The sequence below is a fragment of the Poecile atricapillus genome, chromosome Z (genome assembly GCF_030490865.1).
Source record: "Poecile atricapillus isolate bPoeAtr1 chromosome Z, bPoeAtr1.hap1, whole genome shotgun sequence".
Classification (NCBI taxonomy): Eukaryota; Metazoa; Chordata; class Aves; order Passeriformes; family Paridae; genus Poecile; species Poecile atricapillus.
In genome coordinates, this window is record NC_081289.1 from 5,663,415 (window position 1) to 5,685,203 (window position 21,789).

The 21,789-nt window shown below is 39.6% G+C and overlaps 1 protein-coding gene across 7 annotated transcripts in view; it reads left to right on the forward strand.

Moving 5' to 3' along the window:
• The window catches only part of LOC131592837 (CUGBP Elav-like family member 2), a 370,538-nt gene that overhangs the window by 224,200 nt on the left and 124,549 nt on the right, over nucleotides 1–21,789 (forward strand). For all 7 annotated transcript variants that reach the window (XM_058864644.1, XM_058864642.1, XM_058864641.1 and 4 more), the window contains one exon: nucleotides 19,946–20,142. In XM_058864644.1, the coding sequence (XP_058720627.1) occupies nucleotides 19,946–20,142 (197 nt within the window). The remainder of the gene's footprint in view (nucleotides 1–19,945; nucleotides 20,143–21,789) is intronic.

The following is a 21,789-nucleotide window of genomic DNA, read 5'->3' on the forward strand; positions in this document are numbered from 1 at the left end:
TTTTCCCAAAATGTTTTCTCGGAAGTAACTGAGCTATGATTGCAGCTTTTCCAATAAGTTTAGCCAAGCTTTATAATCAAGCTTCTTCAGCATATGTAAATGTTCTTGCTGTAGTATTTCTAAGCACTGGAATATATAAATAATATTAATGATAACCTTAATAATAACCTTTTATGTTTTCCACTTTATTGCATGGCAAAATACAAAAAATAGAACTGAATTTATAGTCTTGTGATATAAATCTCAATAATTCTCTGCTAAGTGAAAGTCTAATACATAGAACAGTTGCAAAGGTTTGTGGTGAATAAAAGGACAAAAATCTACACTTAGTTATATTTTGAGCTTTCATAAGTAACTTTAGCCTTGAAGAACTTAATGAAATTAAATCAAATAGGACTCAGACATTGCTCTGAAAATATACACAAATATAGAGAGATATCAGCAACATTAAAGTGTTAGATTGCTGCTGTGTGGTTTGAAACCTTAATTACCAATACTCATTAGCAGATACACATCTGACCCATTCGAGTTTAAAGCAGCTAAAAATAAACCTTAAACCCATGGAGGAAGAGGAATGCACAACAGAATGAAGTAGTGAGTCTCGGTGTGTTTGAAGGAAGTTTGTTACATGCTTTTAAACCCACTCAGGCTTGGGATTTTTAGGTGTGAAAGTGGGTCTCAATTTGAGCTGATGGTGTAAATCCATATTTGGACAGAATTTCAAAGGCAGATTTTGTAACAGTTTTACAGTTTGTATTCTTCAGAGAAATTTCTGTCTGTGCTTCCTAAGTATTAATATTTCCTGTTACTCTTATTGCAGGCTGTAAACTGTTAATGAAAGAAAAAGAAAGTCTGAAGATTCCTTTCCAGAGAGTCATTTGCATGGTGAGGGAGGGAGAAACACAAATATACTTGCAAGTCAAGGCAGAACTATGCTGGAGTTCATCATTCCCTTTCCTTTGGTTTTCTGGAGAGGTACTTAATGGTGTTTGAACATGACTGTATAGTGCCATTAATGTAACAATTTTCATTTGTACAGTGCAACACCAGAAAGATAATCTCTGTGTTAAGTACTTTTCCTTTATAATCCCCGGAGAGTCAGAACTCTAAAAGCAAATATTGTATTTACCATAGACTGTAAAAGGGGAAGAAATGAGGCTAAAATGCAAAGCAGCAGGGATAAAATAGAGTTCCTTTTGGATGTCTGCAGTGGTGCTATGAATATACTTATACTCACTGTTATGCTTTTTATATTATCTCTAATTTGAAATAAACAACATGATTACAGATTAGTTCAATCGTGGCTTTAGTATTTCTGGCCAAAGCAAGAAAAGCCTGGATGTGCTAGCTAAGAGTGTAATCGAAACAGAGATAGTTTTACTGGCGGTGATTTGTTTAAGGATTTTAATTTACAGTAATGAGTGTCGTTCTCTGCATTGTAACCTGGCTCCTCATGTCTCCCTTTGGAAAACAGTCGCTGCTTGTATATACCAGCAGAATGATGATGCAAGGCACTAAACAACAAAATAGAGCAGCTGAATGCTGCTGCCTGGCATCTATTGCAGAATAGAACTGAGTGGCAAAATTGATGCCTCGCTGTCCTTACTTTGATTTGCGCAGGAGCTCTGGTGGGAGCTCAGCCACTGTTGGCGGCTGGGGGATATGGAAGCTGAGTGTCTTTCAGAATTCATCAAGTAAACAGATAACCAATTCACTCCAGAGGACAGTTGTGTCTTGGCTACTGGAAGGATTCAAGGATAAGATTACTTTTTACTGCATATGACTCGTGTGTTTCTTCTTACAAAATTAAGCAAAGGAGCTGCAGTGGCAGCTGGAGAGTACCACAGGTGCTTGAAAGCAATTTGGCAAAAACAGTCAAGAGAAAAGAGATCAACAGTTTACAGCATATTTATTTTTGGGTAGTAGTTATTCAGACTGGAAGGGAGCTGTTGGGAATTCAAGCACTGTTCAAAAATGATAAAACATGGTGCTAGGAACCTGATGTTCAAACGCTTTGAAGTTGTTGTCACTTAATCTGGTTTCGGAATCCTGCCCAGAACTGATGCAGTAATAAGGGCCAGCTGCCATGGTTGCCTTTCTTATTGGTGTATTTTTAGTGGAATCATCAGTTTAATGATGAACAAATGCATTAAATGCAAAGAAAAGGTGTGTTAAGGACAATTCAAAAGAGAAGTGATAGGAAAAACCCCTGTGAATACAAAGGAAAGTAGAGGAATATGGGGTAGTGTAAAGAAGAAAATATGGTCAAAATCTGGAAAGTTCTTTGAATGTCCAGAAAAATAGGTTTGCTTGCTTGCTTCAGATGGAAAAATGATGGCTTTTCCCTTCAATGTCCTCCAGAGAGTGGAAGCTTTCCATGCTTTCAGTGCACATCTAAGGAGCTTGATGGACTTGCTCTCTGAGGTGCCTGGAAGCCTTGGCCATATGTCAGGGTCGTCTTTCTTGTGGGCAACTCACTTGGTACTGAGAGTAAAAGTCTATTATTCAGACTATTATTCCTGCAATCCAAAACTGGAGATTTTTGACTGAATACTGGGTCTAAATAAATCCTGCAATCAATAGGATTTTATTCTTCTTTTCAGGAGGCTGTTAGACTGCCACTGCTTGAAACCCATGCTAAGTTTGCTCGTTGATAGTTCAACAGTAATTGTATTTACGGTTCATTTTGCTTGGATGCTCGTGACTCTAATCTTTCCACAGTGTCAGTGGTGCAATTCAGCTCTGATGTACGTGCTCATCGTCCTGCTAAATGGAAAATCCTATTGCAGTTATGATTTCTGTCATCCCTATGAGAGTTAGGAGAAAGGATGCTGTGGAAGTTCTGTGGAAAAAGAATGGGTGGTATGAAGTAGAAATACGGGTTGTGACCAAATACTCAGTCTTCTCTACTGTGTAACTGTAATTTAGATGTGAATGATTATTCATCAGTATTTTATCATACATGAAACATTGAATCATATCGTGTACCTGGCTTTGCCAAAGGAATGAGGTGTTGGTTATAGAAACACCAAGGTGTTGCACAGTCCTTCTGGGAAGTGTAATAAATTACATGGAAAGCTGAAGCAGTCAGACAAATCCAAGCAGCTGCAGTGTAACATACATCTGTTTAATTTTTCAATGAGACACTTAGAATGACATCTTTTCTTTTATAAATGCCAATGAGAAGGATTTTCATGGAAAGCACTGTGTAACAACACAAGTCTTCCATTTCACAGGACTTTGCACCAAGTAGGAATATTAGTCAGCTACTCAGAGGGAAGTAGAGCAGACGAATTAAATCTTCATTTAGTTTCTGTTGAGCTTCAGCAACTGAACTTTAATGCTTTTTAATTACATTCCTTACCTGGTTGGTGAGAGGGGCTATATTAAACCACAAATATCTTAACATCTGGGGCTCATTTTTTGCAAAATGAGCAACATCTCCTTTAATTCCCTATTTCTCTCTCTCTCTGCTCTTACAATATTTGCCTTGTAGTGATTCCCCTTGCTAATTGCAATCCATCCAGAGCTGTATTGGAAAGAAACATTTCAGTTGCATGATTCAATGCTTTCAAGTTGCTTTGGCTTTGCTGACTCATTGGTCAACCTTGAAAAATCATAGCAGTGCAAGCATTGCAATGCCAGCAGAGGACTAGCAGGTTGCGCAGGGGACTCTGTAACTGATTAGTGTCATTTTTTTTCCGAGTTGAAAGAGCTATTGTGTTTAAGGCCATGAGATTTAGAATTAGGAGTAATTAAAAACCAAGGCTGCTGCCTTTATATTTTTTTAAATATGAAGGGCCCCAGGAGTCTCTGTATTCATTAGAAAATCCTATTCTAGTGCTAAGCCTGTCCTTATAAGCAGTTCTGTTGTTGGCTTTCCTGAAAATGCAGGATCTTACTGAGAGTGGATGATGAGTGGGGGGAAATATTGTAAAGGCAGGGGAGAAGAAAAATGTGTGTGTGTGTGTGTGTGTGTGCATGTGTGTTTTTGGGGAGCAGATATTTAGTGTTTGCGTGGCTGCTTTGTAATGTGTCCTTAGCAACTGGCTTTCTACTCTAATGGGAAAAATAGATGGTGGGAAAGCATTCAAGGAAAGTGGGTCACATTTGATCCATGACCTAAAAGGAATAGTGGGGGAAGGGAATAATCAGCTCAGATCATTAATGAAGTGAAAATTTATCCTTATAAAGCTCGTTCGTTACACTGGGTAAAATTGCTGTTCTAGTGTCTTGGCTATGTGATAGAAAACGCAGCTCCCACTCTCTAAAAACACAACAATTGCTCCACAGCTTTGTATTAAAAGAGAGGAGAAAAAAAGAAAAAAGTTGTTTGTTTTAAACACTCTCCAGCAACACAATGATTAGACATGACAGTTTGGCTGTGGGGCCTTCCTTTCAGTTGAGGAAAATGTAGAACAGAGCTGAGCTGTCCTTTCCTAGTAAAAATGAGGTCATTTGTAAAGCTTTGTGTACATTTCTGCAGCACTCGTGGAACAGAGCTGACAAAAGCAGCTCTCCTGAAGCCTCAGTCCTACCTCCACCAGTGCTCCCATTTTTAAGAAATGCAGGCCCACTGACCACATAAGATGAGGAATCAGAAGCTGTGATTTAGACGAAATGGCTCCTCAAGGATGTATAGTTTTGATTTAACTGTCAGTGCGCTGCCATTGCTGACTCCGAGCTTTTACAGCTGCATGTGGCTACGGGGAAGCTCCTTGTAATCTGCTCCTGCTCCATGTGAGCTGTGTTTGTGCTCTGAAACAAGCAAAAGTACTCTGTCAGCCTTGATTATTCTGTCTGTTACATATACAATGTATTGTATACATGATATTTACTAATCCCTGTTGTTCATAAAAATGCCCCAGGCAATTAAAATTTATGGAATAATAATTTATTTTATGTAAAAGCTAATACTGATTTTCATACCCAACTATTTTTCTCCTACCAATCAAATGCTATGTAGCTGCTAATATTTCAAGGTAGTTTTAATTAATGTGTCAGCCTAGTGCAACTCTATGGAAGAATGCATCATTGAATTAAATAAGAAAGGATAGCAAGGCATCTACTGGATAAATGCCTAGAAAATATGGAGTAATGAGACGTGAGCTGGCACATTAGAGTTGCATTTCCTTCTACCTTGAAACTTCAGGGAATACATTCTCATTCTGTCCAGGAAACCCCCCAGATTCTCTGACCTTCTTAGGAGAGCACAACTGTTTAAGCCAACTCTATTGATATTCAGTCCAGTCATGGAAAGATGGAAGCACAGACAATTAAAGAAGCATTAAAGATCTTGGGTTCATTAATGAACATGCTTAGTAGAAACCAGTAAATTAAAAGTTTCTGACTTTGTAGGCTAAGTGAACTCAGACCTGCTGTGTCCCCTTCTCCCCTTTATTTCTTAACTGTCTATTAAAATAATCTATGGGTGTGTCATGTTTCCTAACATGAAAATAGTAGGAAAGCAGCTGGGATTACTAATAAAATTAGGTCTGCTACTTAGAAAGCAGGCAGTATTGTTTGGGGCCTCAGAGATGCTCTTGCAATGCAAATAGTAATAGTGGCTTTGGAAAGTACTTTACTTCTGCTGTATTTCATAATATTCAAAAACTGCATTTAAAAGAAGAATTAGAATTGCATCAAGTTAAAAAAATACAATAAAAAGAAATAATACATCATGAAAGGGTTGTTGTTTTTTTCTTTAATAACATAATGGTTCAGCATTTATGTAGTGGTTTCCTCTGAGTGTTTTAGAATTCTTTGTTGGGATGGGATCATAATTCAAAGGTGAGGGAGATAAGCACAGCAAAGGGAAGAGAGTGTGGCTGAGAAACAGCTTTTTTGTTGCATAGTTCTGTGCTCTTTACCATTAGATACACTTCCCAGCTTTGTTCTTCTATTAGATTTCATCTTCTCTGAAGGATGGTTATAGCAAGAAAACTGATGTGCCTTAAAATAATCTGTGAGTAATACCATTCTCAATGAATTTGAAATTGCTCGAGTGAAGTTCTGTGCTCGGTGTTCAGAGCTGATCTGCTGCCCAGCTGGTGGCTGCCTGTCCTGAGTGATTGTGTGGGCACAGGGCACAGAAATCTTTCCCTGCCTTAGACCAGAATGAGCACAAATCCACAGCTCTCCAGTCGTGGCAGTCAGAATGAAAATTCAGGCTTCGTCGTTTCTTTCTCCATATCTCTTGCTTACAGTGACAAGCCCAGCAGGTTCAGCCTTCAAATCATTAAAATAAATGCTCATATTATTAAAATCCCATATTTGATGCTTGGATTCCCCTCAGTTTCTTGTATCAGGCAGCTGAGACGTGAGCTTCAAGTCTGTATTCTTCCATTGCCAGCATCCTGGTCCCTCCACCTGCCCTGGGGCAGGTTCTTCCCTTTTGCCATCTGTTGAGTGGAGGTGCCGATGACCATACAGAGAGGAGTTGTATGGAAAAACAGTTGGAAAAGGGCTAGAGATCTTAGGGAACCACATGGTGTTACTAATCCTCCAGCTTTCCAAAGACTTGTCATCACAAATAAGAGTTTTCCACTTTCAGGGGCAGGAGGGAAAGAGAAAAAAGAAGGAAAGAAATTAACCCTGTGGTGTGATGACAGAGATTTCTATAAATCACACTGCGTTTCACACTGCTGCTGACAGGCAGCCAAACCTGAGCTGGCCAAGTTTCCACAGGTCAAGTATGTTACAGGGAGCTTAAAAATATATCCACGACTGTTTAACTACCTTTCCTTTTGCATAAGGGTATTGGAGTTAAGACTTTTTGTAAATTATGTGGTGGTCAAAATTACATGGATGGTATTTCTGGTTTTTTTTCTATCTCATCTGTTTGCATTTCTTCTGTAAAAGTGTCAGCAAGTCCCTAAGACCTGGGTTCATTTTTGCTTGTGAATTAAACTTTTAGAGCAAATAAACAGCCACTGGGATAAGATTTTTTTCCAAAAAGCACAGTTTAGAAGTTATCTCATAATTTTAAATTTTTCCTACTGCAATTATTTATGATTACCTTAAAAACATGGAGGTTTGGCAACTTTTCAAGCTGTATTTTCCTTTCCATTTGGCGAAACAGTTCCGAATGGCACCCCTGTTTTGTTTTCCCAATGCTGCATTTGCAGTGTCCTTCAAATTCACAATTAAAAGATCTTTGAAGTCAGAAGCGTCCCCGTAAATCACTGCCATATGACTTGGGAAGTCTGTGTGCATGTGTGTGTGCTAGGGTGTATTTTTGTTAGGATTTTTCAGGGTATGTTTATTAGGAAAATTTAAACCATTTTTTCTCATTTTGTTTGTTTGAATGATGCCTTTAAAGGGCAAGTTTCTCCTTCCCTAATTATGTGTAGTTGTTTATTTTCTTGTGAGCTTCAAAAGAACAGCACAACCGACAGAGCAAAATATCTTATTTGCAATACTAGAGAAAAAATAAGGGACTAAGTAAAATCTTAAGCTATAATGAGGGTTTACTTTAAAAACTCAAAGTTGTTGTTGACTACTTGTCTGCCAGTGTTACTACTGACCTTTTGTATAGCAGGTCTCTTTGGACGTAAAACTGTTGGTAATCCAAAATACAAAGGAAAATTAATCCTTTGAAGATGCTAGAAAACACATTGCAGTGGAATTTAGAGATTTCAATAAGTGAGAAATTAAGACAACTTGGCCTGTTTTGCAGTGCGAACAATGTGTTCCACACGGCAGATGTGGGTTTTCTTTCATTAAAAAAAATTGCTTGTGAAAGAAAAAATTCTTCTTTCTCATCCAGTTTATTTTCTTTAATCTACAAATCATGGTTTCATGTCTGGCAGGACCTGGTTCTGCCACCATTTGACCCTGGCAGGAGCGTGTATGTCTTGCCCATCTGAAGTTGAAGCCAGACTTAAGTTTTACTCATTATTCTTAGTCTTCCACAGAGCTGGCAGGCGTACTTGTCCTTCTACATAGAATCAACTACCACTAATATTAGGTTTTAGAGGTTTTCCTCCTCCCCCTAAAAGCACTAGAGTGAGTTATAAGTATTTGGAAAACTCACTGGGGAAAATCACTTTCTAACTATTGACATTTTAGTAGAAATCTAATGAGATACTTAGATTTTTCCCATTTGTTATATTGAGGAGCAGTTAGAAAAGAATCAGAAAAAGGGAAACTTTTTTTTAAGCTTCCTTGTAATACAGCTTAGGAAAAAAACCCTCTATTGATTTTGGTGTTGTCCAGCAATCTGATCAGAGCTGAGGTCTGCTCTGCAGAAAGACTGGGCACTTCTTCAACTCCCTTTTCTGCCCCCTAAAACCTGTCTGGACAAAGATGACTTCTCCCTGGAGAAATGAGAGGTGTTTTCCAGACAGCGTTCACTTTTGCCGTTACTAAACAAACATATTTTAGACAAGGTAGGAGGAACAGAGGCGTTTTGAGGAGAGGAAGGGAAAAAGAACAAAAAACTCTGCTCTTAACCCCACTGCCCAGCTATATTTTTCATTGAAATGGCAAAATCAGCTTGTTTCCTGTCCTGCATGCAGACGTTTGGTTGAACCAGCTACATAAGTTTATACTTCCCAGTAACATTTGAGAGTTACCCAACAATTCCCGAAGTTTTCCCTGCCCACATGCTTTTACAACAAGCCTTTGGAGGTATTAAGATTTTCTTCTTTGTTTGCTTGTGTGTTTAAGATTTTACCTACCTCTGCTGCTGAGGCAAGCCTGACCCTGATTTTCCGTTTCATCATTTAATCTATAGCTCCTCTAACACTCTTCTAATACCAGAACCTTGTTTTCAGAGACAGAGGAGGAGATGAGAGGACTGACACTGCCTGAAAGAGTTACACAGATGGGCAAGGGACTAAAATTTCCAAGGCCAAATAGTAGGATGAGAAGACATAGGATCAACCTCTAGCACCTCTTGGTAGTCCAGACAGAGGCAATACTGCCTCTTTAATAGGCCGTGAATATCTTAGCTTATTTCATCCACCTACAAAAATTTCTATGTGGTTCTCTGGAGTAGGATTGCCTCACTCCTGCCCTACTCCTGGCTTCTGATAAATTGCCAAAATAAACCCTCAAGTACAGGTGTAGCCAAACTCTTTCCCCTTCCCCTGGCCAGGTGGAAGTCCCCCCTGGCCAAATGAAGAGCTTGACTCATTGAAATAAATCAGGATGAGCTTCATTGCCCTCTGTTCTGCAGAAATCCGCTTTGTCACCTTTTTGACCTCCAGTTTACCAAAACCATTCCATCTGTGGGAAGAAAAAAGTTGGCTCCAGCCCTTCACAGATGACTGGCAGCTTCTCCAGCTTTTACAGGCTTGGTTAACACAGAAGCATGTCAAGACCACACCATACTGTCATCTGAAGTGCTCAGGCTGTTGCCCCGGCAGTATCACGTTAAACTCATCGTGTATCAAGATGTGGTGGAGCAGCCACCCCGATGTGAGCACGAACGACACCCGAGAGCTCTGGAGGCCGCGCTGGTGCGTGCGCTATTCGTGTTTCCACTGAGGTCGGCATCTTTCTAACAGCCCACTGCAGCTGTATTTGCGCATTATGAAATCGCAGCTTCAAAGTGCCTGGTGAAGCAGATCCTTCCAGCCCCGTGCTGTAAGGAAACAAGAGTCACACCATGCAGGAGTGTGTCTGCGTGTGTCAGCAAAGTGCCTTTTCAGCCTGGTAAATGAGTGCAAAAATTTCAAGAGGAATCGGGAAATTAAATTTTGAATCCGCATCTCTTCTGTCTGTTAGGGATTCATCCTTTCACATAGATGCAATGTTCCATTGTGTTTCTTGTATCATCTATATACACTATTTCCTTTTAATTTTTAAATATTGTCTTTCCCTGTTGTTGGGATTTTTTTTCTCTCTTTTTCTGGACAGGTTATACATATGCTAATAGAAATATGCCTATTATTTGAAGCATAGTTCTGCTTGTCAATGAAGCTTCATTAACACCGTTATCACTGCCTGACATTTATCTTATAATTTTCCAGAGTTGACTGTTACATCTCCATGGAAACCCAAATTGCAATTGAAACAAGTGAGATAATAAAGGCATCCACAGAGGATTGACAGTATGCAAGCCCACAGTGTTCGCAGGCTACATTTGTTTATAGTTCCTTAGATAAATCCCTTGCAGTGGAGATTTTTATTACCTGTCTCCTATCTTTCCATGACTACTGCTTATTGCAAGGTTTAGAGCAACGCTTTTTTTTATTTTGCTTTTTAATTAGAGCAATAAATTTTATTGGACTCAGCAAGGGAGGCATTGAAGATGTAAATTCTAAAGTGATTTTTCTGGAATGAGATATTAAGATTTTTATATATGAATTTGGCATTATGTAGACTAAGGCATTCTTATGTTGATTTGGTTGAGGGCTTTTTTAGGAGCCAAAACTTATGATCATGAACCCTTTTGATTTGCTGACTCTTTCAGTGTGCAAGAAAGATCTCTATTTTCCTGTACCTAAGGACTTGAGCTCTCTTAAGTTCGTGACTCTAAATCAATTTAGATGGTGCCTCAAAGCAAAGAGTCATGAAACTGGAGTGGGTCCAGAGTGAATTAATCTGAAATTAATTTGATTTTGAAAGGCTCCATCTGGCTGTGTTTGGAAAAGGCATTTAGACAGATATATAAACAAATGATCATCTGTATTCTATATGCCAGATGTGGTGTCAAAAAAATGAAGAAATTATTTAAAAAAAGGAATCAGCTGAGGGGGATTTTGCTATAATGATGCTCAACTTGTTGAAATCACAATTGCATCATACTTTGGACAATGAGCTTTTCTTATATTCAGATTTGTAGAAGGGGAGAGCATGGTTGAGCTTGATAGAATTTTTTGTTTTAAGTAAGAAAATTGAATGTCACGGTTTCCTCTAATGGTCTATTTGAGATCTAACCAAAACTGGCTAAACAAAATTGGCTGCACCCTTAAAATGAGCAGGGCTGTGATCTTCCATTCCCTTTTTAAAGAAACTGTTTAGGTAAAGCAGACATGTCAGGCATGAGCTCTTGGCATCCTTCTCTTTGGACATGGCTTTTGGGCCCATGAAAATGTTCCCCTGCACAGTGGATCTCCGCTGGGACCGGGCCTGAGCATGTGTGTACATACTCATGTGGGTGCCAGTTTTGAAAAACACTGGACTGTAAATTACTTCTTGCAATAATCGGTTGATTTTAGCACACAGAAGTGGCTGCATTTCAAAACAAATGTCTAGAGAACACCTTTCCCATGCCCTCCATCACAACTCCAGGACAGAGTTTTCCATAAACTAGATAAAACCTCGCAAACCTCATAAGAACTTGCAGATAATTGCCAGCCTGGCAACAAAACTTACTGAAATAGTCATGTCAGTAATTATCAAGTAAAAGAAAAAAGTTTTGAAGCCTTCATTGCTGTCTTTGAAGTTTTTTTGGAGGGCAAAGGAAGAAGGGAATTGAGAAACAACTTTGTAAATTTGGAGCAGTAAGTGTTTAGAATGGGGAGGGAGAGTCTGAGGTTGTTGACAAGAAAACAGATGGTCCTATGTGTCCTGAATTTTAAAAGCCTGGTACTATTCTAATTCAGTTGTTGACATGTCACAAATACATAAGCATTTGGGTGTAATCAAATACCGTTGTGCTTTTAAAAAAAATAATACCAGTAAATGTTTCCTGCCACACAGAAAGAAGTGTGCTTCATTGCAAATGTGTGTAATCAGCAAGGCAAGGCATTAATAATCCACACCATTAATACTGAGCAGTCAGATACTCCAGGTTCAACTTCATGTGAAAAAGTGCATCAGTCCGTGCTCCAAAACTGTAATGTAATTGTTCAGGCGCACAAGCTCACTCTCATGTTACTGTCCAGTTTACAGTGATGCAGAGAGAAAAAAAGCCCTTTTCAACTAGAGTCCCTTTTAGACAGAGCACAGATCTTAATGCCCCAAAGACATTATTAGCAAAAAGTTGTTGAGGAGCACAACGAGAATTGAACAGTAAGTTGCAGTAGTTGCCATAGTAGAGGTTAGTTTAGACACAGAAAAATTACAAATTAGAAACATTTATTATTGGTTAACATGCCAGGTCAAAATGAGATTGCAGATGCCCATCTGGGACTTGGTCAATAGAAAACAGATATTTAAAAGTCATGACATAATATTTGTTGAACTTTTTATGGGGCATATCGTGATAGAACAAGGGCAAATGGCCTTAAGCTGGAGGAGGTTCGGTTAGATGTAAGGAACGAATCCTTTATTGTGAGGCACTGGAACAGGTTGCCCAGAGAGGCTGTGTCTGCCCCATCCCTGAAGGTGTTCAAGACAAGGATGGGGCTTAGAGCAGCCTGGTCTAGTTAAAGGCTCCCTTGTCCATGGCAGGGGAGTTGGAATGGATGTTCCTTAAGGTCTCTTCCAACCCAAACCATTCTGGATTCTCTGTCTTAACTCTCATGGGACTTTTCTTAGGAATGTGCCTACCTTCCACCTGATGAAGACAGTCCCCAATCTTGTTTAAGCATTTAATGTAGAGAACAAATTCTGCCCAGAAAGCAAAAATTAAGTATTGGGTGGTTGACTAAGCTGAGCTTTATGTTGTAGAACATTATTGTTTAGCAGACCTCATCAAACCTTGAACTAATTATATCCCAAAGCCTACAGCAGCCTGGAAGAACAAGGGTTGGGGCTTACATAGGCTCTTAATATTTATCTTCAAGTACTTATTTTCAGTCATTCTTATTATATATCCCAGAAATTTGTGATTCTTGTCGGTACTTGAATAAGAAGGGAAATTAATTCAAAGCAGTTGGGGTGGGGTGGCTTGGACTTTCTTCAGCCATTGAAGGGCAGGTATCTGTCACTGGCTGTTGAGCTTCTACTTCTTTCAGTTGAGTAAAATCTATAGGCCAGTGTAGGCAAATGTCTAAAGATACTGAAAATAGGCCACTGTAAATTTTATCAGCAAAAACAAAAAGATGCTGCCCAGTTCAGGCTTGTATAGATGGTTTTGTTTAATTGTTTGCTTCTTGATAATTTATAATGGTTTGCTTCTGCTATTAGATGAACTAGCAGTGATATTTAATTTGTTTCCAAAACAGAAGACTCTAAAAAAAACAAACCTCTTCCCCTCCCTGCTTGCTTTCTCTTCTGCACTCGTTCACTCTTGTTTACATGTATTTTAAGTTGTATGAGTTGCTCTACTTATAGCACATGCACATCATTAAGCACTACTGCATGTTATAAAAAATAAATTGTTTAATAAAAACAAACAAAAAAAAAAGTTCATACAGCAGCAGTAAGAGTTGAGATCATCTGAAACATGTAGGACTTTTTTTGGTTTTGGAAGATGTGTTTGCTGTAAGGGGTTTTTTGAAGGTGTGATGTAGCAGATGTACAAAGCTTTTGCAAAGTTAGTTGCTTGACTCTGTGGTTCCAGGAAGCATTACCAAGAGCAGAACATTAGAATAATATCTTTAGGTAAATTTAAACATGTACACAAGGGGTATCCAGGGTTTAAGTTGAAACTCCTGCCTTAAATCAAACTGGTTTGTAATAGAAGTGGTGCAGGAACACAGAGGCTGAACACCTGAAGAGCCACCCCCCTCTGGAGGTGAATATTTAACTTGGTGAGCAGAACTCTGAGGGCTGATTTTAGGGAGGTGAGAAGCCTTAAAGCACAAAGGAGTGTATGTGCTCCAATGTTCACCTCCAGCTGAAAAGGGAACTGCATTTTAATGTAGCTCTTACTAAGATTTCCTTTTGTATCCTTGATTTCTTTCTGTGATACTGGTGAGGAATCTGCATCTATACCTCTAAGAAATAACATGTTTTATCTCAGGTGGGATCATCTCTCTTCTGATGTTTCTCTAGTCTGTATTTTGTTCAGTACTTTTTCCAATTCATATTGCCTTTAGTATCATGCAGTCTGACCTATCTGCGTGAAAGGCAACTTCCCTCTGCTGCTCCTTCTCCCAGCCCAGATTTGTTACCCATCAAAACATTTTCAAGGTAGGAATTTCAACCCCCCCCCCCCCACCCCCGCATATTTTCAAAAGTTTTTTCCTCTGGGATAAAATGTCTTCTTACCTTACCTTAAATTTGCAACTGAGGCATTAAAGTGATTACCTGTACTAAATTTGGAATTAAACAGAAAACAAATATTCCTTATACTAACAGTGGTTTGCTATGGTTTGTATGATGTACACACAGAGAGTTAGCAAAGCTGAGCTACAATAAATCTCTGATTTCACCAGAAAAATTAAGTAAAATGTCACTCATTGTCTTAAGAAAAATTACACTTTCAGAGATAATTTCTGCCAATGTGGAGGCAATACAAGGATAAACATATTTGCATTTACCACTGAGTGCTTACACGAGCACTTGAGTATTAGCTACCAAGAAGAGTGAAATCTGAGCATTGTATGTCAGGTATTAAAAGCCATCAGGCTTTTCATGTAATTCATGTGTGTGTGAGTGCAAGTGCGGTTGCTCTCTGCTGGGTGGATGAAGAATTGCTCATCTCTTTGTTAAAGTCTTTATGGGGCTGTAAGATGGATTGCAAGTCTTACAGCTGCTCAGTTGTTAGCCCTGCTGATGGGTGCAGGGAAGCCTGGAGATAATTATTTTGTAGACTTTACTGCCTATGTAGGACTGAACATCCTGCCATATGAGGTTTTTTTCACTGGGCGTGATGTCAGGGTCATTTAGCAATTGCTGTTTAGGATATGCGTTACTTAATAATAATTATAAGTGTTATTAGAGTCTAATAGTTCTGCCAAAAACTACAACACGCTACAGCAGAAGCAGTTAATGATTTTTGAAACATCATTTTTCCTTTGAGCTGCTTTTGAGCAAGTGTGCTGCAAAAATGCTGATGGGCCAGAAAGCATCTGGAGATGACTTTTTTTCCCCCAAAACACAGAGACCTGGTCATTTACAGCTTAAAAATGTTGCACAGCTTCTTTTTCTGTTTGTCAGAGGTTCTGGCCCTTATTTTGCTGGCCAAAATCCAATGTAGGTAATTACCTTCTGTGTATATAAATTGCAGCCCCCTGCAGTTTTCAATTGGGTACGGTATTGTTCTACCCTTCCTGGCTGAAATTGTTGTGTGATAATGCTCCATGTCATTAAACAGCTGCCGTCTGTCACCTTACGATGAAGTCATTCCTCTCTAAAACAATGAGTTTATAAAGCCCTTTTGGGTCCTTCCAGATAAAATTTGCTCGTAAACCAGCAATTATGACCTTTGGAGTACAGTAAGGTGATGCTTGGCTGTCTCTCTTGACAGCACTCAGAAGCCTTCAAATGGGTGTTGTCGCTTTTGTCAGTTTGTGTGATATCCTGGCAGTGATGCCACAGCTCAGATGTAAGTGCTTTATTACTGTGAAACTTTGGTGCCTGTAAATACCTCTGTGCTGGGTTGGATTTAGTTGTCATTACACTTGGAACTCATTTGTTATCATGTTCTCATTCTGTTGCCTCTTAGAGGGAATTCAAATATCTTACACCATGGAACATGAAAAAGGCAAATCCCCAGCAAATGGTAAAACCACAATAATAGGGTGAGGGTTGCAATATGAATTAACCAAAAAAGCACAGTTCTGGGTAGGGTTAAAAACAGATTTGGTAAACAGGTCTCATGTAAATCGGTTTGGTCCCCGTTAACAGCTGTTTTTCAGCACCTGACTTGACACTGGGATCATTAATGGAAATGAACGTGGATTAATGCCAAAGCTCTCAACAGTGATGAATTTAAGAGAGTCTGTTTTGATTCAGTCATTGTTGCTGAAGGCTACCTCTCTGTCCTGAGTGGGCAGCTCACTTTTAGCAGTCCTACAGTAATTAAAGATATGAATGGGAGAGACCAAGAGGGCATCTACTGGGTTTTTCTGGTGCTCCTGCTGAAGCAGCAGGGATATTAAAACAATCTCTAGCTCCTCAAGAGTGGCCCTGTCAGCTTGCTGAAATGATGGAATGGTAGTTAGGTTATTAGAAGAAAAATTGGCACAAATTGAGAGAGAGGATGCTCTGGCAGCAACCACAAGCAGCCAGCGACTCAGTGTCTTAATCTCTGCCCTCAGGCTGCTCTCTATGATACAGATGACACCTTGTCAGTGAAGATGATGTGCTGGGTCACCCCTGAGTCCAATGGGCTAAATTGGCTATGGAGGGAAGGATTGCCACAGCGTAGAGCCAGCAAGCCACATAATCTAATTTTATTTTTTTTATTATTTAATGTATGTCATAATTTGGGTGCTGACAGTAAGTGCCAGGGGATCCCATTGTCATTAGTGTCCCCTAGACACAGCTATCTCTGTACACTTGTGCTTTCAATAAATAATCCTAATCAAGGAAAAGGATTGTTTTGCTTCTTCTGGAAAGTTTTACATGAAGTTTCTCTTTTGTCTTATTACTTCTTGAGTACAGGAGGAAGGGAGATGAGGGAAGGAAGAAGCCACTTCCTCTGAAAGACACTGTGTTGACAAAGAGAAATTAGTAAAAACCCTACAGCTGTTAGCAGCCAAGAGGTCTTAGTGCAGAGCATTAATGTCCATTGGGTGAAGATGAAAGCTGGGAGAAGATAAGGGAATTAATCTTTAGAAGAGATCATTTGCAAAGGATGAAACATATTTGGCTGGATTTTGTACGGACCCAACAAGCCCTGTGACAACTGAACCAGCAGGCAGGTGTGGTGTATAATTTTGTTCCTCAGTGGAGCCTTCAAGTGCACTGCAGGGATTAGATCCATAGAATCTATAAAATAGGTGTTTATTCCCCATTGTTATCTCCCTGCTGTTTTATTCACTTGTTCATTTTGTCTGCACCGGCTCTAGTCCTACACCAGCTGCCAAAGCTGGGTGAGGATACCACTGCAAGTGTCATTGCTGCAACAGTGTTCATGAGCTTCTCAAAATTCCAACATGAGCTGTGGATTCCCCCTCTGAGGTGTCTTGAGAGCCTTGGTTTGCACAGAAATCAACAAAGTGCAGTTTAGGAAGCAGCCCAGCTGTGTTTGTAGAAATGAGTGCCCTCTCTGTGGCCCGAACTTGTCTGTCAAACCACCAAAATGTTGGCAGTTCAATCAAGCCCCTACCTTGTGGTAGAAAAGTATTTTAAAGAGAAGTCTAAATTATGCTTGGTTTTTCCCTAACTCTGCAGGATTTAATGGATTGACAGAGCTGTCAATGGTTGGCAGAATTTAGTTTGGAAAAGTTTTAATGACTTACTCAAGTTAATGCAGGCAGTGACAAAACCTGTCCCCTGGAGCTTTGCATCGTAGTGTATGGTACCTATGCCTTGAGTCAGAGCTTTTAACCATCTTCAGCCAATAAAGAATTTAAAGAATATGATCAATGTAACTCAACTTCGGTCCCAACAAAATAAAGGGCTTAAACATTTTGTGCAATTAGAAGAGAGCTTGGCCTGTGCCTAAACCTTTAGCTCAAAGCAAGAACTTGATGCTAGTGGGGTCATTAACCTGAGAAAACAGTTATTAGTGTTTGGCTTTAAAAAAATTGGCTTATTAGCAAGGAAAATTGTGGGGCTCTTGGTGGTAAAGGTGGTTTTGGTAAAGGAAAAAGCAAAGAAGTAAACTTGTTATTCTTTATTAAATATGACCCTAGCTGTAATTTTGGGCTGAAGTAGCAATTGTGTATGGATTTCTTAAAGAAAGGATCCAACAGAGAGAACAGATGAAGGGCATAATTTAGAACTGAACTCAATACAAACAACATAGAGAATAAATGAAGTGAAAAGTCAAGCCAATTTATGAAAGAAAATAGTTGACCAAGCCCAGGGCAGAGCTGGGAGCTTAACTAAACTTCTACCTTTTCCTTCAAAATAACATGTAAGCATTGTTCCCAGTTATTTTAAGCTATGGGTCAGGAATCCTACTAGGGAGGTTGTTTGACAGATTGGGTTTTACACAAAGGAATAGGAATTGAAAAGAAATAATGGAGTGATTTTCGAGCGGTTTAAGTGTCATGTAGGTGCCTACTGCTCCATGAAAGTCTTGAAAGTTGCTCCCATGAAGTATCACTCAAGTGAGTCAGGATGGTTTTTCTGTTTCTTGGCAATTTTAAGGGGGATGGTTGGCTTGGTGTGACTTAAGTGTTGTCTTTGTATGGAAATGCAGTTTCTAAGGCATGGAGAAGTCACAATTTCTGCAGGTGAACTTGTGACCTGTAGAACTTACTCAAAATTAATAGCATTTGCAAGACAAGATATTTGTACATGAAATGTAATGAAAAAGTTTGGACCAAATCTTGGAGTCTCTTAGTCAAGATTCCTGCCAGAACAGATAGGGATTTTAGTCATTTATGAGTGTGATCAATGCTGTTGTCTGCTGATCCGTGTTGAAAGCACTTCACAAGGGATGATCAAACTTCTCACCGGTGGTGTAAAATGTGCCTTTAATATAACTTTCTCCTTCCTACCTGTAAGCAGGGAAAGTGCTAGAGTCAATATCTGGCATATTAATGTGAATTATGCTTTCAAGGAGATGAAACACATGCAACTAAATAATTTGTCTTCACACAGGTTATAGCTATGAGGCAGGGGAATTGCACAGGGTTGTTTTCTTCTTGCCACTCTTAGAAAGTTTTTTTTTTCCCCTCACATGTAAAATATGATTTTCATCTGGTTGTGCAGATTCTGAGCTCTTCCAAGTCCTCCGGTGGGCATTCACTCCTGAACAATCATCAAACAGAGAAAGTCTAATTAAAGCCAAGTTTTTTGAAAGTGGCAGGTGGCTCTGAAATGCCTGAATTCTGCCATGATCAGCTTTTGACATTGTTGCATACAGACCATTTGCCCCCTCTCCCTGGTGGAAAGATGGGGGGGATTCTTGAAAATTCATGCATCATTAGTGTTCTTTCTTGAAACTTAAACATCCAAAAATCATCAGCACTTTTGGAATTTCTAGCCAAGTAATTAGTTGAAACTACTGTCCTTAATTATCAACAATGCAAAGGGGGGGTGGGGGGGGTGGGGAGGGAGTGATGTATTTTTACTTTTGCTCAGTATTTAAAATTATGTATTTTCTGTGTAAGAGTATGAATCCTCCAAAATAGTGATCTATCATTTGTCTTCCAGATCAGATTACTTTTTGTTCCAAAGTTCTTTGTCACTGCAAAAGTGTGGTTGTTTTGAACTTGGAAATAGGATGTACATCTGGAGATCAGACAGGCTAAGAATTTACAGGGGGTGAAAATGTTCAAAAAATTTTATCTCCTTTCGCAGGGGAGGAAAACTTTCTGAAACAGCATTTTAATTTCCAAAACAAAATAGGCAGTTTTGCCACTGCCATGTCTTTTTAAATTGTGCTTTTTTTTTTGCTTTTTTTTTTTGTATGGCAGCAATAAACAATGTGCTTTACACTGGGTCTCTCCAGACTGCTTTTCCTTTTTAAAGAGCATAGGCATGTAATCGGCAGCAACCAGCCACATAGCTGGAGTGTTTTCCATTCTAGGCAATATCATACTAATTTGATGCACACATGGATGCTTCACACAATCTGCAGATTCATCGCTGGCATCTTGCATTAGTCATCTGACAGATTGCCAAGTGTTTCATACTCCTTTCATGTGACTTTATTACAAAACACACACACATAGACGCACGCACTGCCTTGTTTCTGCCAGTAGCCAGTTTAGTGAGAATTCACTGCAGTTCTGTTTACAAGAGCCATGGAGAGAAATCTGCACTTATTTGCCACTATCCTCTGCTTTAAAATGCAGAAGTCCTGGGTTGTGTTGTGCCGCTCTCATCTTATATAATGACATTAAGCAGCAGCCTGCAGAGAAAACCAGAGTCAATGAAAAATGTAATAGCATTGTTTCTTGTTCATAATACTTATGCTATTAATTAAATACTGATTTTTTTTTCTGCTGTGTGCCAATTGACATCATCTTCTGCATCTAGTGCACATGAAAACTGCGTAGTCTCCTAACTTGTCCTTTTAATCTCCTTTTCCACTTTCTAGTAACGGCACAGCTAACAAGATGAATGGAGCTTTGGATCATTCAGACCAACCAGACCCAGATGCCATTAAGATGTTTGTTGGACAGATTCCCCGTTCGTGGTCAGAAAAAGAATTAAAAGAACTTTTTGAGCCTTATGGAGCTGTCTACCAGATTAATGTTCTCCGAGACAGAAGTCAGAACCCTCCCCAAAGTAAAGGTACAGTAGTTACGCTCTCTTTGCTTTCAGTTTGCTTGTTTCCCCGATGATCTTGCTTGCTTTCAGTATTTCCAAAGAGGTTTGCATCTGGGCACTGTTTTGTAGTGTGCTGTGTTGAGCTATGCAGCAGCACTAAGAGAGGACCCCTGAATCCTATCGGATACTGCCTTCTTCCTCTTCTTAAACTGAAGTTTAATTGTCTGTTATCTGGAAGCATGCATTCCAGCTGTGCAAAAAATAAGAAAATACCACTCTCCTTATTTAAATTATCATTGCCAAAAATGTGGAAACCTGAGCGGTTGCTTCCCAGGATTAACTCATGAAAAATATAATTTTCTATTTCTTTTTGTTTCCTCTCTTTGCACCCCAGGTGGGAATTATTTTAAGGATACAGAAGGGAAAAATGATATTGGTGGGTTCTTGCCACATCATTGCTCCAGCAGCAATAAAAATTACAAATAGTCACACTGCCCTTTTTCCAAAATCTGATTTTTTTTCTGCCGTCATGTTAAAGGATTGCTTTTGGCACTGATATTGTTCTAAATTAAAGGGTTAGTTTTCCTTCCTGCATTTTTTCTATACACATGTAAAGTATTTGTCCCTAACTATATTCCTTCCTTTCACTACGTATATCTGTGCTTATTTAGCCATGTGAGAATTTTGTGTATTATTGCTGTTTAAGTGTGACACATGCTTACATGTAAACTGAAAGTGAGTATTCTGTTTGACAGAATACATTTTCCTCCCTATCTAGCTGTATATTTTCATTCAGGTTTGGTACATGAGAGCATTGCTACCGTTAAAAATAATTAGCGTAGCTCAGAGGCAGAACTGGATGTGCATGTGTGTGCCTGGCTGTAAGGTTACTAGACAGTTATTTCTTCTTACTGCACTCCTGCCACTGACTCTAAAAGCCTTCAGAGCACACATGCTATGGAGACTATCACAGAATGATTTTGTGGGCTCGCAGCAAAGTTAACCGTGCTGAACAGCCCTCGCTGGAGATGAGCAGTGGCTGCCGTTGTGGGAGGCACACAGCACAGACTCGGGTGCCCCTGTGCTTTTGGGCAAAGCACTGCCAAGGCTCAGCATATCTCCCTTGCCCTGGTACTGGACAAAGGATCCTCTCAGTGCCTTCTTTTTGCTGCACAGTGTAAGCAGTTGTGTGCTTTGAGTAACTGAGGTTTATTTTAGGTTGCTAGCCTCTCTCACTTCTGGTTAAAAGACTTGGTGCATTGGTCTCACACCAGTGTCAGGGAGGGGGTCCAGCTCACTGTAGCTTCCTGATAATCAAGTGTCTGTTCTTGATCACTCTTTCCCATTCCCCATCCCTGGAAGTGTTCAAGGCTATGTTGTGCAAACCACCTGCTCCAGTGAAAAGTGATCCTGTCCATGGCAATAGGACTGGAACTAGGTGCTCTTGTGCTCTTTAAGGTCCATTCCAACCCAAACCATTCCATGTGTCTGTGATTCAGAACCAGAACATATTTCTGGTTGAAGTGTTTCAGTGTAGTTCTGCTTCCAGCCCCCACCCACCAATTTCCCAGGATTGATGTATTGTGGCATGTACCCCCCTACTGTTTCAGCACAGAGCCCTCACCAAATGTCTTTTTCTTGCAGTGCTGGATAGGAGAGCATTAACAGGTC